Source organism: Chlorocebus sabaeus, chromosome 20, assembly GCF_047675955.1.
Source record: "Chlorocebus sabaeus isolate Y175 chromosome 20, mChlSab1.0.hap1, whole genome shotgun sequence".
Lineage (NCBI taxonomy): Eukaryota > Metazoa > Chordata > Mammalia > Primates > Cercopithecidae > Chlorocebus > Chlorocebus sabaeus.
Window position 1 is genome coordinate 59,579,060 of NC_132923.1, and position 14,914 is coordinate 59,593,973.

Here is a 14,914-nt window from a genome sequence, read left to right on the forward strand (position 1 = left end):
CCCCTTCAGGTGTGGGAAGTCTGAAGCCGGCAAACATGGCCGTCACCTACTCCCTCAGCCGGCCTGCGACTGCGTTGGTAGCGGTGTTGCTCTTGTCTTTCGGCAGCGTGGCCGCTAGTCATATCGAGGTAGGAGTCAGGCTTATTTGACCACAGAGCCCCGGGAGGCCGGCTGTGTCGAGACTGTGCGCTCTCCAGCAGATGTCCGATACACAGCAGCTGAGGGAAGCCTCCTGGAGTCAATCAGCCCCTGACCCTGGCTGGGTTTGAGGAGGGTGTCACTGGGCACGGGTTAGGACAGTGTTGGTCTGTTTCAGCGTTTTAAAAGGATGAATTAAAAGAATCAAATGCTCGGAGACAGAGGAGGACCTGATCCTTTGCTCCTACATGTGTGCAGTTCTTAGCAGGTGAAATATGAGCAAGAGGCTGGTGAAATGTCAGTGTGCAGCAACTACTTTCCTGCTACGCAACTGCAGCCCTCTGTTTTGATAGGAATCAGACGGAACTGGAGAGGTGAGAGCAATTTTAAGAATTCAGATCGTAGAATTTAGTGATAATTAGAACATGGGATAAAGAGAAGTGTTTATTAAGACTCTCAAGTTTCTGGCTTAGGAGCAACATGTCTGGGTTAAGAAATGGAGGAGAAAAGGGGTGCTCAGTTTTATCCTGGGCTCTCCCAGCGTCCCATTTTTAAACGTGGACACAAGACATTCTGGTGCTCTATAATGCTTTTACTATCCACCGTAGTCTTATGATTCCTCAGTCCAGGTCTACAATCTAGATGTCTGCTATCTTTTTCAGGCCTGCATATCCAGCTGACTAAGAAGCCGGGATAGTCAGGAGACATTTGAAAATCTGTGTCCGAAGTTTTATCTTCTGCTTAGCCTACCTACTCTTAAGAAGACACTGAAAAACTAAGCACCTCTTTTCTCCTTCGTTTCTCCATCCAGATATGCTGCTCCTAAGCTAGAAACCTGACAGTCTTAATCTCTTTATCCTATATTTTAATTATCACTAAATTCTGTGATCTGAATTCTTAAAATTGCCCTCACCTCTTCAGTTCCACTGACTTAATTCAGGCTGTGATCACTTCTTGTCTAAACTCTTGCGATTACTTTATCTTGTTTTCCATAGGCCTCCATACTCCCTCACTTTAGTGTTAGATTCGTCTCCACGAAATGTAAGCCTGATCAGGTTATTCTTCTGATGAAGTCTTTTAAATATTTCTCCATTGCATACAGAATAAAGTCTAAACGTTATGACCTGGTTCTTGCCTACTTTTCCAGTGTTCCGTTTTGGAACCTCTTCTCCCCACCACCTGGGCACCTTGAGTTTAGACCAGTGGACTCCAAACTTTTTGAATACACATCCTATCAGTTAAAAAAAAGATATTGAGCATGAACTTCGTATATATTTATGAATTACTGTTAATTTATATATTCGATATTTATATAGCATATTTTTTAGAGAACATAAATATGACTAAATGGAAGTTCTATTTCCTTCCTTTATTCTGATTTTGACTGCTTCATCTTGGATACTATTACTGTTTTTTGTAGTTACATAATTGCTGTGCTTTTTCACATTATGATATTTTATACATCCTGTTTCCTCTGTTCATTTGCTAGGATACTGTGAAGTCATAACCTCTGTAGAAACTTTCCATATCTCTTACCTTTGCCTTCACTTTTGTAATTCGTACACTTGATACAGCACTCATTTACTATAACCCTTGTATACTTTGTACTATTATTCCATCATCTGTCACTTAGATATAGGAGCAACAGTTCCCTAAATGTTTTTCTTTGAGTCATTGTTTTTTCCTTTCAATCTGTTCTCTAAATTGAAGCCAGAGTAACTTTTAAAAATACAATTCCGATCATGTCACCCAGGCACCTTAATGTTGCTCAAAAGATCACCTTAATGTTGCTCTAAATTCTTCACCATGACCCACAAACAAAACCCTGCATATTTTTTGGGCCCTGACTACACTTCCAATTTTTTCTCTTTCTCTTTCAAACTTCTAGTTAGGTTTTCTTTCAGTTTCTCAAAACCTTTAAGCTTCTTCTCACATTAGAGTTGTCTCCCCTCTGTCTGGAATTGTGTTTCCTCTTTTCTTCATCTTTTGGATTTTAACCCAACAGTCACTTCTTTAGGAAAACTTCGCTGACCAGGTCAGGTCCCTCTGTCGTACTCTTCTTATATTGTATGTCTTTCCTTATCTGTTAAATGTATATCTATCCAATATCCAATATCCAAATAGATAGTAACCTATTTGAAGACAGTACTATGGCTATTTTTGCCCAGCATTGTATTTGGAGCACTCAGGGCAGTGACTGGCATGTTACCCAATGAGTGTGATGAATTAATGAATGTCACATTGTAGTGTAAGTGTTTGCATGCTCCTCTTTATTGAACTCTGGATTCTTGAGAGAAAGCAGCATGCTTTTTAGTGATTTTTGTATCACCATATATTAATGGTACTCTTGATATCTGGGTGATACAGAAATTTAAAAATTTAAATTTCTGTGCCTGACTTATCTGGCACATAATAGGTGCTCCATTTACTGTATGTAGAATGAATAACTTTATAATGACTGTATTGTCTAGACAACCACAAAACAGTTTTGCCATCTAAATTTTTTCACTAAGATCTGAAAGAAGTAAGAACTTTGGAGGTGGAAGGCACATTAGAGACATGAGGATAGTCAAGTCTAAAGAGCGAGATAAGACCTGCATTTTAGCTTAGGTCTTTGAATTCCCAAATCAGTGCTTAACCACTGTAGCGCATTGCTTTCTTTAACATCCAGGCAGCTGTTGAGTTTAGAGGTGGAAAAATACACATACACACACACACACACACACACACACGCCGTACACACTCTTTTTGTTCAGGTTATTATTCTATATTTATCATGTCAGTAATTTATCAGAAACAATGCTTAACAATAGAAAACCCATTATAGTTTCATTTAATGTGAAATACTGTGTTATTGCCTTGCTAAATTAAGTGTATTTTATCCTAGCCATAGTAATTTCAGAGATCACAGTTTTTTTTTCATCTCTGTTGGTAGTTTACATAAGATTTCACTTGCATTACTACAGCAAATCATATTCTGATGAAAATTGATATTCTTGAGGGTTACGTGTCTATACACTCTAAAATCTGTTAATGGTATTTCACAAATCTCCAGTAACAGATACTTTACTTTCTGACCAATGTTGTATTCTCTTTAAGTGATGCCTCTCTTTTTATAATATTTATTTTTTAATTGGCACAATAATTGTACATATTTATGGGGGATAGTGTGATATTTTGAGGCATGTATTCAATGTGAAATAATCAGTAATTAGCATATCTGTCATCTTAAACCTTTATAATTTCTTTGTGTTGATAATATTAAAAATGTTAGAAAACAGTTCTAGCTATTTGAGAAAATATAATAAATTATTGTTTACTATAGTTACGCTAAAGTGCTATAGAAGGCTAGAACTTATTCCTGCTATCTGTAATTTTGTATCTGTTAACTAATGTCTCTCTGTACTCCCCCCGGCACCTTCATATTCTTCCCAGCCTCTAGTAACCACTATTCTCTATTTCCATGAGATCAAGTTTTTAAAAATTTCCATATCTGCGTGATACGGAAATTTAAAAATTTAAATTTCTGTGCCTGACTTATTTCACTTAATGTAATTTCCTCCAGGCTCATCCATGTACCTGTTTATGATAGGATTTTATTCTTTTTATGGATGGATAATATTCCATTTTATATATACACGTGTGCACGCGTGCACGCACACACACACATACATTTGCTTTATCCATTTGTCTATTGATAGACACTCAGGTTGATGCTATATCTTGGCTATTGTGAATAGTGTTGCAATAAATATGGAGTGTAGATATCTCTGGCCTACTGGTTTCCTTTCCTTTGAATATATGCCCAGTAGTGGAATTGCTGGATCATATGGTAGTTCTATTTGTATTGTTTTGAGGAGCCTCCATACTGTTCACCATAGTGGCTGTACTAATTTACATTTCCACCAGCAGTGTATAAGAATTCCTTTTTGTCTACATCATAACTAGCATTTATTATTTTGTGTCTTTTTGATAATAGCCCCTAAGATGATATCTCATCGTGGTTTTGGTTTGCATTTTCTTGGTGATTAGTGATATTGAGCATTTTTTCATATACTTGTGGGCCATTTGTATGTCTTTTGAGAAATATCTATTCAGATCCTTTGCTTATTTTTAATTGGATTATTATTATTGTTATTATTTTTTGCTGTTAACATAGGTTTGAGTTCCTTGCATATTTTGGATGTTAATCCCTTATTGGATGAATAGTTTGCAAATATTTCAGGATTGCTTTTCTATTTCTGTGAAGAATATCATTGGTATTTTGATAGAGATTGCATTGAACTGTAGATCACTTTAGGTGATATGATCATTTTAACAATACAATATTTATTCTTCCAATTCATGAGCATGGAAGCATTTTCATCTTTTTGTGTTCTCTTCATTTTCTCTCATCAATATGTTGTAGTTTTCATTGTAGAGATTTTTCACTTCTTGGTTAAATTTATTCCTAGTTGTTTAATTTTTCTGTAGTTATTGTAAATGGGATTGCCTTCCTGATTTTTCTTCAACTAGTTCATTATTGGTATATAGAAATGCCACTGATTTTTGTCTGTTGATTTTGTATCCTGCAAATATACTGAATTAGTCTATCAGTTCTAAGAGATTTTTTTGTGGAGTGTTTAGGTTTTTCTATATATAAGATCATGTTGTTTGCAAACAAGGACAGTTTGACTTCCTCCTTTTCAATTGGGATGTCTTTTATTTCTGTCTCTTGTTTAGTTGCTCTGGCTAGAACTTCCAGCGATATGTTGAATAAGAGTGATGAGAGTGGGTATCCTTGTCTTGTTTTAGTTCTTACAGGGAAAGATTTCAACTTTTCCCTGTTCAGTATGGTGTTGGCTGATAGATGGCCTTTTTGTGTTTAGGTTGTGTTCCTTCTATACCCACTTTGTTGAGAGTTTTTATTGTGAGGGGATGTTGAATTTTATCAAATGCTCTTTCTGTGTCTACTGAGACAGTCATATGTTTTTTGTCCTTCGTTTTGTTGATGTGATACATCATGTTTATTGATTTGCAATTAATACTACTCGATCGTGGTATATTATGTTTTTGTTGTGCTGTTGGATTCAGTTTGACTGTATTTTGTTGAAGATTTTCACATCTATGTTCATCACAGGTATTGGCCTGTAGTTTCCTTTTTTTATTGTATGCTTGTTTTCTGGTTTTGTTATCAGGGTAACGCTGGCCTCATAAAACAAATTGGGAAGAATTACTTCTTTAATTTTTTTGGGATAGTTTGAGAAGAATTGGTGTTAGTTCTTTAAAAGTTTGGTAGAATTCAGCAGTGAAACCATCCCGTTCTGGGCTTTTCTTCATTGAGGGACTTCTATTACTGCTTCAAGCTCATTACTTAGTCTCAGTCCGTTCAGGTTTCTCTTTCTTCCTCGTTCAATCTTGGTAGCTTGTATGTGTTCAGGAATTTATCCATTTCTTCTGGGTTTTCCAATGTATTGTGTATAGTTGTTTATAATAGTCTCTAGTGATTCTTTGTACTTCAGTCTCTAGTGATTCTTTGTACTTCAGTCTCTAGCGATTCTTTGTACTACCCATTTGTAATATCTCCTTTTTTGTTTCTGAATATATTTATTTGGGTCTTCTCTCTTTTTTTCTTAGTTTGGCTAAAGGTTTGTTGATTTTTTTTTTTTTTTTAAAGCCAGCTTTTTGCTTCATTGACTTTTTTTTGTATTTTTCAGATCTCTTTTGTTTATTTCTGCTCTGATCTGTATTATTTCTTTTCTTATTTTGTGTTTGGTCTGTTCTTTTCTAGTAACTCGAGATGTGTTATTAGGTTAAATCTTTGTACTTTTTGATGTGGGCGATTATTGCAATAAACCTACCTTTTAGTACTGTTTTGTCGTATCTCTTAGGTTTTGGTGTGTTGTGTTTCTAGTTTCATGTATTAAAGGAAATTTTTAATTTCCTTATTAAATTTCTTCCTTGACCCATTGGTTGTTAAGGAGCATGTTGTTTAATATCCATATATTTGAACATCTTCTAAAATTTGTTGTGTATTTTGATTTCTAGTGCTTTTCTATTGTAGTCAGAAGATATTTTTGATATAATTTTGATTTCTAAAATTCACCGAGGCTTGTTTTGTGGCCTACTATGTGGTCAGTCTATCCTGGAGAATGTTCCACATGCTAATGAGAAGAATGTGTAATCTGCCATTGTTGGAAGAAATGTTCTATAAGTGTCTGTTAGTTCTGTTTGCCTGTAATCCCAGCACTTTGGGAGGCTGAGGTGGGCAGATCACTTGAGGTCAGGAGTTTGAGACTAGCCTGGCCAACATGGTGAAACCCTGTCTCTACCAAAAATACAAAAATTAGCCGGGTGTGGTGATGCACACCTGTAGTCCCAGCTCCTCGGGAGGCGGAGGCAGGAGAACCGCTTGAATTTAGGAGGTGGAAGTTGCTGTGAGGCAAGATTGCGCTACTGCACTCCAGCCTAGGTGACAGAGTGAGACTCCATCTCAAAAATAAAATAATTTCAGTGTTTCTTTGTTGATTTTCTGTCCAGATGATCTGTCCAATGGGGAGTGGAGTGCTGAAGTCCCCACCCAGTATTGTATTGTGATCTCTTCTCTCACTTTAGATCTAATAATATTTGCTTTATACATCTGGGTGCTACAGTGTTGGGTGCATACATATTTATAATTGTATGCTCTCTTGCTGAATCGATTCCTTTATCATTGTATTGACCTTTGTCTCTTTTTTATAGTTTTTGACTTAAAGTCTGTTTTATCTGATCTAAGTACAGCTACCCCTGCTCCCTTTTGTTTTCCATTTGTGTGGAATGTCCTTTTTCATTCATTCACTTTGTCTATGCATGTTTATAGGTGAAGTGAGTTTCTTGTAGGCAGCATATATAATACTTGGGTCTTTACACTTGGTGTGTGCACACAGGTACAGATGTGTGTACAAGTGGAAGTTTAAATTTATTCTCCCTGAAATTTTCTTGTTAGCTCAAAATTAAAGCTGTTAATGTTTTTCAGGCTATTAGTATGTTCCAGTCACTATTCCTACATTCTCTGCATCAGATAATACTATTACTGTTTTATAGATGGAGATTTGGAGGCACAGAAAAGTTAAGGAACTTTCCTGTTTATACACCTAGTAAGTAATAGAGCCCAGATTTGAACCTAGGCGTTCTGACAGGTCTAGTAATTAATGTTTGGGAGCTGATCTGAGGTCAGTATGGCTTATATCCACTATTATTTTAATATATAATCAAAATAATGTTCATTAGGTGTCAGGATGTGGTGTTAGAAAATTTTAGGGTCTTGAGATGGCAGATATAATTCTTACTTTAATAGATTGGTGAAATGGTCCCTGGCAGAATGCTAGAGGATGTACTCAATCAGCTGTATTGATGAGTTCAGATAAAGTCCCTAGAACATAGTAAGATGGATACTGAATGAAATTTTAACAGGAAGCATATTAACTTATGTGTAGAATGAAGACATGAAATAAGTCATTCACAATTATAAGACTGAATGGGAAATTAGAAGCATATGAAGAAGACTTGTCTGTGTTTGAGATAAAATGTTTAAAAGCAGTCAGGCCCCTCTTTCAATTATATCTCCCAGAAAAAAAAAAGAAAAAAGAAACCTCAGCAATCTTTATGGGTATTGTAGCACATTTGTCTGATCTTTAATTTTTAATATTGTGACTAATATTAAAGAATTAGTTGACATAATTGCAGAGATTTTAGAGAATCAACTGAGATGACTATTAAATGATTAAAGGATTAAAAATATGTCTGTGAGAAGTTCAAAGAGTGAAAATTTTGTTTTTGTTGAGGATGTAAGGAGATTATATTGCACAAGCAATTCATGAGGATAAAAATTGTATGGCATTACTAAAAGTGAAATATTAATTTTTGGTTAAATTCCTGGCATATGCATTTTTACCTTGCCTTCTCACTGTAGAGAGTGATCACTTTAATAGAGGAATTATCAGAGTACAACCTAAAAGGAGATTTTGAAAGTTATAACTTTATAGTACAACCTTTATGTAATACCTTCTTACCATATTCTGAACCTATGAACCATGTGATTTCAGTTTTCCATAGGAGACTCTGGATTTGTTCAACGACAGTAAAGGCATTTGGACCATGGATTCATTCATTCACAAAATATTTATTAAAAACCTACTATATGCCAAACTTACTTGGAATACATCATTGAATATAACTGATGAAAACCCCTGCCCTACTGAGTCTTACATTGTTTTGGGGAAAGACCGATGATTAATAATATACATAATAAATAAGTTAATTATATATATAATGTAAGAAGATGATAAACACAGTGGAAAAAATAAATCATAGTAAGAAAAATGGTGGGGTGAGGTTGCAGTTTTAAATAATAGCCTTGTTAAATGTTGAACAAGCAAATTGTATATTCTTAATTGAGCATATATTTCATTTAATAATTCTCAGGGTATGGGAAATAGAAAGATATGAGTTATATAGTGTACTTTCATTTGAGTAATGCTAAATAATATTTTAAAGCAGAAACTCTTGCACATAAATCTTACAGTTCTCTAAAAGAGTGCTGTGATGTAGGATTGGCATTGCTTTCATTTTGCACATGAGGAAACTGAGTCTTCAGGAAGGTTAAGTATCTTAATCAAGGTTACTCTGTTTAATTGGTGTCTAAGCCAAGACTGAAACCCATTTCTCCAGATTTCCAGTTCAGGACATTTGCCCTTACAGTATCTTAAGCTGTAAGCTCTTTTGATTCTTTATGTAGTCCATAATGTCAAATACTGGAATCTTCATAAACTTACGTAAGATGATTGTTATTACAACTATAAAAACTACATGAGTCTTAACTGTCCATTATTGGTCTTTATTCTGAGAAATTGTGGCTTTTTCTTCTATTTGTTTTGCTTTATTTAGGATCAAGCAGAACAATTCTTTAGAAGTGGCCATACAAACAACTGGGCTGTTCTGGTAAGTATACTGTAAAAGTACACCTTTCTGTTCACATTAGATATGTATCTGAGAAATTTGTGCAAATCGTATTTTTGAAAATACAATTTATTTTTGTACATTTTATATCAGAAATTCTTTATTTTGATTTGGCTGTATTTTAAATTGACCACATCAACTATAATATTCTAGTAATATTCTTTGTCCTCTGTCAAGTGGTGATCTGAAAATAAATTTAAGAATAAATTAGGAATGCTATTGTTAAAGGAAGCATTTTATAAAAGGTAGAAATATTTTAATGCTAGAAACTACTAATTGCATCTCTTATCTATAGTATTAGTTTATAGATACTCTCTACTTATGTGTTTTAAAATTTTTTCAGTTGTTTTTTCTGCTTCTAAAAATAGTAGATGACCACTGTAGAAGTTCAAATTACATAGAAAAGTTTAAAGACGGCAGACTAATTTTGTTATGTGAATTTCACCTCAATTAAAGAAGACAGGGAAAATGGCTTCAAGTCCCACATCCCAGAGTTAATATTTTGGTGAGCATTGTTCAAGCCCTTTCCCTCTTCATATATACGCAAAAAGATGTATAGATATATGATTTTATATAATTAGGATCATATTATACCTGCTATTTTGCAACCCTTTAGCATATCTTAGGGATCTTTTCCTGCCAGTAGGTATGGAGATAATCTTTTCCAAAAGGTGTATTTTCTTCCATTTTATGAATGTACTGTAACCTCCAGTTTATGGGCATTTAGAGTCTAAATTTTTCATTATTGTGAATAGGACTGTGTTGAACGTTCTTATACACATAACTCTGTGACTTGACTGATTTTCTCTTTAGAATAAATTCCTAAGTATAAGAATGTGAAGTCATGGAGCATGATTGCCTCCAGAAAGGCTGTGGCTCCTTTTCTAAATCCAAGTTAGCTATATATTCTTAATTTTTATCTTAACTTTTTGACTGCTGGTCAACAAATTAAATTTTGTTTTAATTTGCATTGTTTTGATTTTTAGTAAGGCCTGCTTATTGGCCTTTTTTTTTCTTCTGCCTTTTGCCCAACGTTAGTGTGAATTTGTGAATTACCATCTTTAATTTTTCTGGATTCATAAATTTGTAGTTTTAATTCCCCAAATAGAATTCACATAATCAAATTTGTTTTGATTTGGGATAATAACTATTTGGATAATAGTTTCACTACTGGAGTTTCATTTAATGGCATTTATAGGATTAGGAAATATAATGTTTGACTTAATGAGAAAACATGTACAAGGGTTGGACTGGAAGATTAGGTTCAAAGAGGCAGGAAAGGAAGCTGATTTTGTGAAAAAGGGAGCAGAGAATGTACAGCATCTCAAAGCTAGTAATGCATGTTGGAAAAGGAAGAAAACTGGGGATTATAAATGGTAAGAATATAGTGGGAATATAAAGGAGATGGGTAGAGGAATTCAACTTAAAGTGCAGAATAAACATGCAAGACTATAATTAACTTATTGACGCCAAATGAATGTTTGAGGCTTTGTAAATTATTGAGAATCATTTGATAAAAACATAAATGAATTATCCATAGGTTCCTAGAAGTAAATAGGGTGATTACAGATTCTATACTTGTTTGTTTTAAATATAATAGCATTGTGATTAAATAGGACAGTGTAACATGGGTTCATGGCTCATTTTCTTGTTCTTCAAGAAAAAATCTCTTATATATGCTACCCTTCACAAGAAATTTTTCTGAAGTTACTGAGGAAAGCCTTCTAAAGGTAAGGAGAGAGGATTTCAATGCCTACTTAAAAGTAAGGAGAACCATCAGGAGCCAGACCATCATCTACCAATTTGACAGGATAAACTTTCTCTACAGGAGGCTAGGATCCCCTCACTGTTCAAAAGGGGATAACTGCCTATGTGCAGACCAGCAATTGCCAAAGGGCTTATCTTTTGGAACTAAAAGACTGTTAGCTTATACTGACACACACATGAAAGCCTTCCTTGCTCTGGGAATCCTCTAACCAAACCTCTCTTCAATTTCAGTAACCTGGGATTCAAGTAAAAAATAAAAGATGAAAAAAAAACATTACTGGGCTTTGTATTACAATTGCAGTTTTCTTTTTTTGTCCAATATTTTACATATTAGTGTAGTGAAACTTGAATAAATTATTCTTTATTTTTTTAAATTAAAAAGGGAGTTTTTGGAGATGAGGTCTTGCACTGCCTCCCAGGCTGGAGTGCAGTGGTGTGATCATAGCTCACTGTAGTCCTGAACCCCTGGGCTCGAGTGATCCTCCCACGTCAGCCTCCCAAGTAGTTAGAACTATAACCACAAAGCACCACTCCTTGCTAAATTTTACATTTTTTTGTAGAGATGGGGGACTCGTTGTGTTGCCCAGGCCGTTCTTTAACTTGTAACCTCAAGTGATCCTTCCACCCTGGCCTCCTAGACTGCTAGGATTATAGGTGTGAGCTACTGTGTCCAGCCAGAATTTTATATTTTTGACATATGGAATTTTACATTTTTATGTAGTCAAAAATTTAGTCTTTTCCTGATTGGATTCTAAATTGAAAATTTAATTTAAAAAACCATGTAATTCCTTTCTGTTTGGCAGGGGCAAGAACACTTACGCTGTTCTCAAAATTGTCATTATACCTACTAAAGGCACAGGCATGTGATAGAAACCAGGATTGTGCTTGGTAGATGTATTACCAAGTGACCCTGATCTATATTTACCTACCTTAGAATGGGTTCTCAGCAACACTAACTTTTGAGGCATGGAATTACATTTTCCCAGCACCTTTAATATAATTCTTAGGAATTTTTTTAAACTATAAAACTTGGTTGGATTGTTTCTAATTTTCTCTTTAGTTCAATAGCTTCTTTATAATGCACTCTTTTATATGCATTTATAACTGTTTTATATGTTATGTTTTATCCTGTGTCCTACATTTCTCACAACGAAGGAAGCAATCTGGAATGAAACAAATATTGTATAACCCTATGTAGCTAATTTTCTATTCTGTGAAGAAATTATGGGTATTGTCTTTGATTCTAAAGAATTTAACTTTTTAGAAATAGAAATGTTATTGAGTCACAGAAATTGTGATAACTAAGTTGGTTCAGTATTTGATTAAATTTCCCAAAGATATGCTTTCTCTTAAGCTGAGTGGTCTTTTAAAATCTAATACCGGTTATGAAAGACTTCTCTTTGGAGAGATTAGTTTTACTGAAAATTCTTTTTTTTCTTTCTTTTTTTTTTTTTTTTTTGAGACAGAGTCTTGCTCTGTCGCCAAGGCTGGAGTGCAGTGGTGCCATCTCTGCTCACTGCAACCTCCACCTCCCAGGTTCAAGCGATTCTCATGCCTCAGCCTCGCAAGTAGCTAGAACAAAGGTGCACGCCACCACACCCGGGTAATTTTTGTATTTTTAGTGGAGGTGGAGTTTTGCCATGTTGGCCAGGCTGGTTTCAAACTCCTGTGGGCCCAAGTGATCCGCCCACCTTGGCTTCCCAAAGTGTTGGTATTACAGGTGTGAGCCACTGTGCCTGGCCTTTACCGACAATTCTTTATGTTTGCTGTTTTAAAGCCTGAATTATGGCATCCTCTTTCTTTAGAGATCTCTGTATCCTACTTGAAGAAAAATACTCTGCAGCTCCATGGTTAGCTTTGATGCATAAAAATTGTATTTTTGTTTTAATACTTCAGGTGTGTACGTCCCGATTCTGGTTTAATTATCGACATGTTGCAAATACTCTTTCCGTTTATAGAAGTGTCAAGAGGCTAGGTATTCCTGACAGGTAAGAAGCCTCAGTAAAGCTTAACTTTGAACTTCAGTGAAAATAACCCTTAGGTAATTGTTACTATATTTGTATTTTGTGTTACTTTTGAAAAAGGTAAAAAAAAATCTGATTTGAAGTTTTTTTGTTGTTGTCGTTAGAACATACTACCATGTATAAATTAGATGTTACTTAAGACCATAATGACATATTGTATAAAAGAACAAATGCTAAGGTAAAAAGATTGGATAAAATATAATTATTTAGTGTAATGTATTTAATTAGTAAATGACTCAGTCAGGGTTTTTAATTGCAGATAACGGAGAGCAATTCTGATTGATTCAAGCAGAAAAGGGATTCATTGAAAGCATATTGTTTACCTTGCCAAATTAGTGAGAAGGTTGTATCCTTTAATAGCCAGGAAAAAGGAAGCCTAGATATCAGAAGAGGCATAGCTAAAAATCATAACTTAAAACAGTCTGGTGACAATAATGGAGCTGCAAATTGCTGAAGCCTAGACTCAGCCACTGCATAGCTGCTACACTTAATGTTGCTATTGCCTCCTGCTGCCACAATTCGAATTTTGCTGTTCCAACTTCTTACTGTCTGCCTTATAGTGGTCTTGGTGTAAATGTTGTATTGGTAAAGTCTAGGTCAGCACCCATGTCTCTGCTGCAGGGTGACTGGAAGAGCTAGTATATGGCATTGTTAGCCTCTGTATAGGAAGGTGGGCTTTGTCTTATATGAAGACTCGTAAAGTGGGAATTTTCCTACTTGTAGGGCATGGAGTTCAGGTAATAGGCAATATACCCACACCTTCACTCAGAGCACGTCTTCTACATTGTTTTGTCCATGATAGGTTTGTTTTTCCTACTACCAGAGCAGCTATAGCAAGAAACTGCAGTCAATTCAGTTATTTAGGTTTGATTTATTTAGTACCAGTGAGTCAGTGTGGAAAGAGCTATGTAGTTAGATATGACTTTGAAATCTGGCTTTAGTGATGAGTTTTCTTAAAGTCACTTTACCATACTAAGCTTGTTTCTCATTTGTTACATGGTAATAATAGTTCCTTCTTTCAGGATTCAGCACTTGCAGGAAAAACAAATAGAGATATGCATAAAGTGCTGCAGGAACAGAAAGGAAGCAGTGAATGACTCAGGAAACAAAGTTATATTACAGTCTTTGTCAATAGATCATTTCAGTCTGAGTAACTGACAAAACTATAATTTCCATATTTCATCTGGAAATCATGGCAACTAGATAATATTACTATTTTAAAATTACATTAAGTCTGAGAAGGAGGTTGATTTGTTATATCAAGTGTATAGATATAATTCTTGTCATTTGTCAATTGGTTTTTCTCAAATAGGCCTATGTAGTTAGTTAGCTTTTGGTCTTTAACTGCTCTTGCGTCTATGCTGGATATACTCTTCTAGAGAATCACTACGCATGGCTTGGCGATAGGTTTTTTTTTTGGTAAATTAATCTTTATTCTATGAGTCAATCATTAAGATACGTTTAAATGATTTAAGTTAGATTTGGAGGGAGTTTTTAGGAATAGACAATAGCAACAGGATGTATTTTGTACATTATGTTTAATGGGTTTGTCCTTAGGTTTCTGAAGAATGTTATTTAAAAGCTTATTTCTCTTTCAAATGATTGCTTATCTATAGTTGTGTTTATGAAGTCTTTGTTGTGGGGTAATTAAGGATTTAAACAGTTGGTGATTTAAGCCATTTGTTATTTAATAAATAGAAATCAATAGAAAAGATTCTACTCAGCTTCTGTTGGGTAAATAAATGTATGATTTGGAAATATTTTATCAGTTGTACAAAGCAAACACAGTTTGTATTTTAAAAGTAAAAATACTTATATCCCCTAAATTGTGTTAGTCTAGTGTTAGAAAATGTTAGTGTGATATTAAAGACATTTTAATAAATAGGTTGCCAGAATTTTGTAATATTTCAAAATATTGACTCAGGGAAAAGTGTTATTAATGGTTCTGGGAGAAAATGCAAAGATACTCTCATAAGACCCTTGTAAGTGCTCTCTAGCTCGAGTATGAC

General features: G+C 34.8%; 1 protein-coding gene across 1 annotated transcript in view; it reads left to right on the forward strand.

Annotated features, from left to right (window-relative positions):
* PIGK (phosphatidylinositol glycan anchor biosynthesis class K) overlaps positions 1–14,914 on the forward strand; it is a 131,456-nt gene continuing 116,542 nt past the window's right edge. The window contains exons 1-3 of the mRNA XM_007978242.3: positions 1–128; positions 9,043–9,096; positions 12,778–12,869. Of these exons, the coding sequence (XP_007976433.3) occupies positions 36–128; positions 9,043–9,096; positions 12,778–12,869 (239 nt within the window). The 5' untranslated portion in view covers positions 1–35. The remainder of the gene's footprint in view (positions 129–9,042; positions 9,097–12,777; positions 12,870–14,914) is intronic.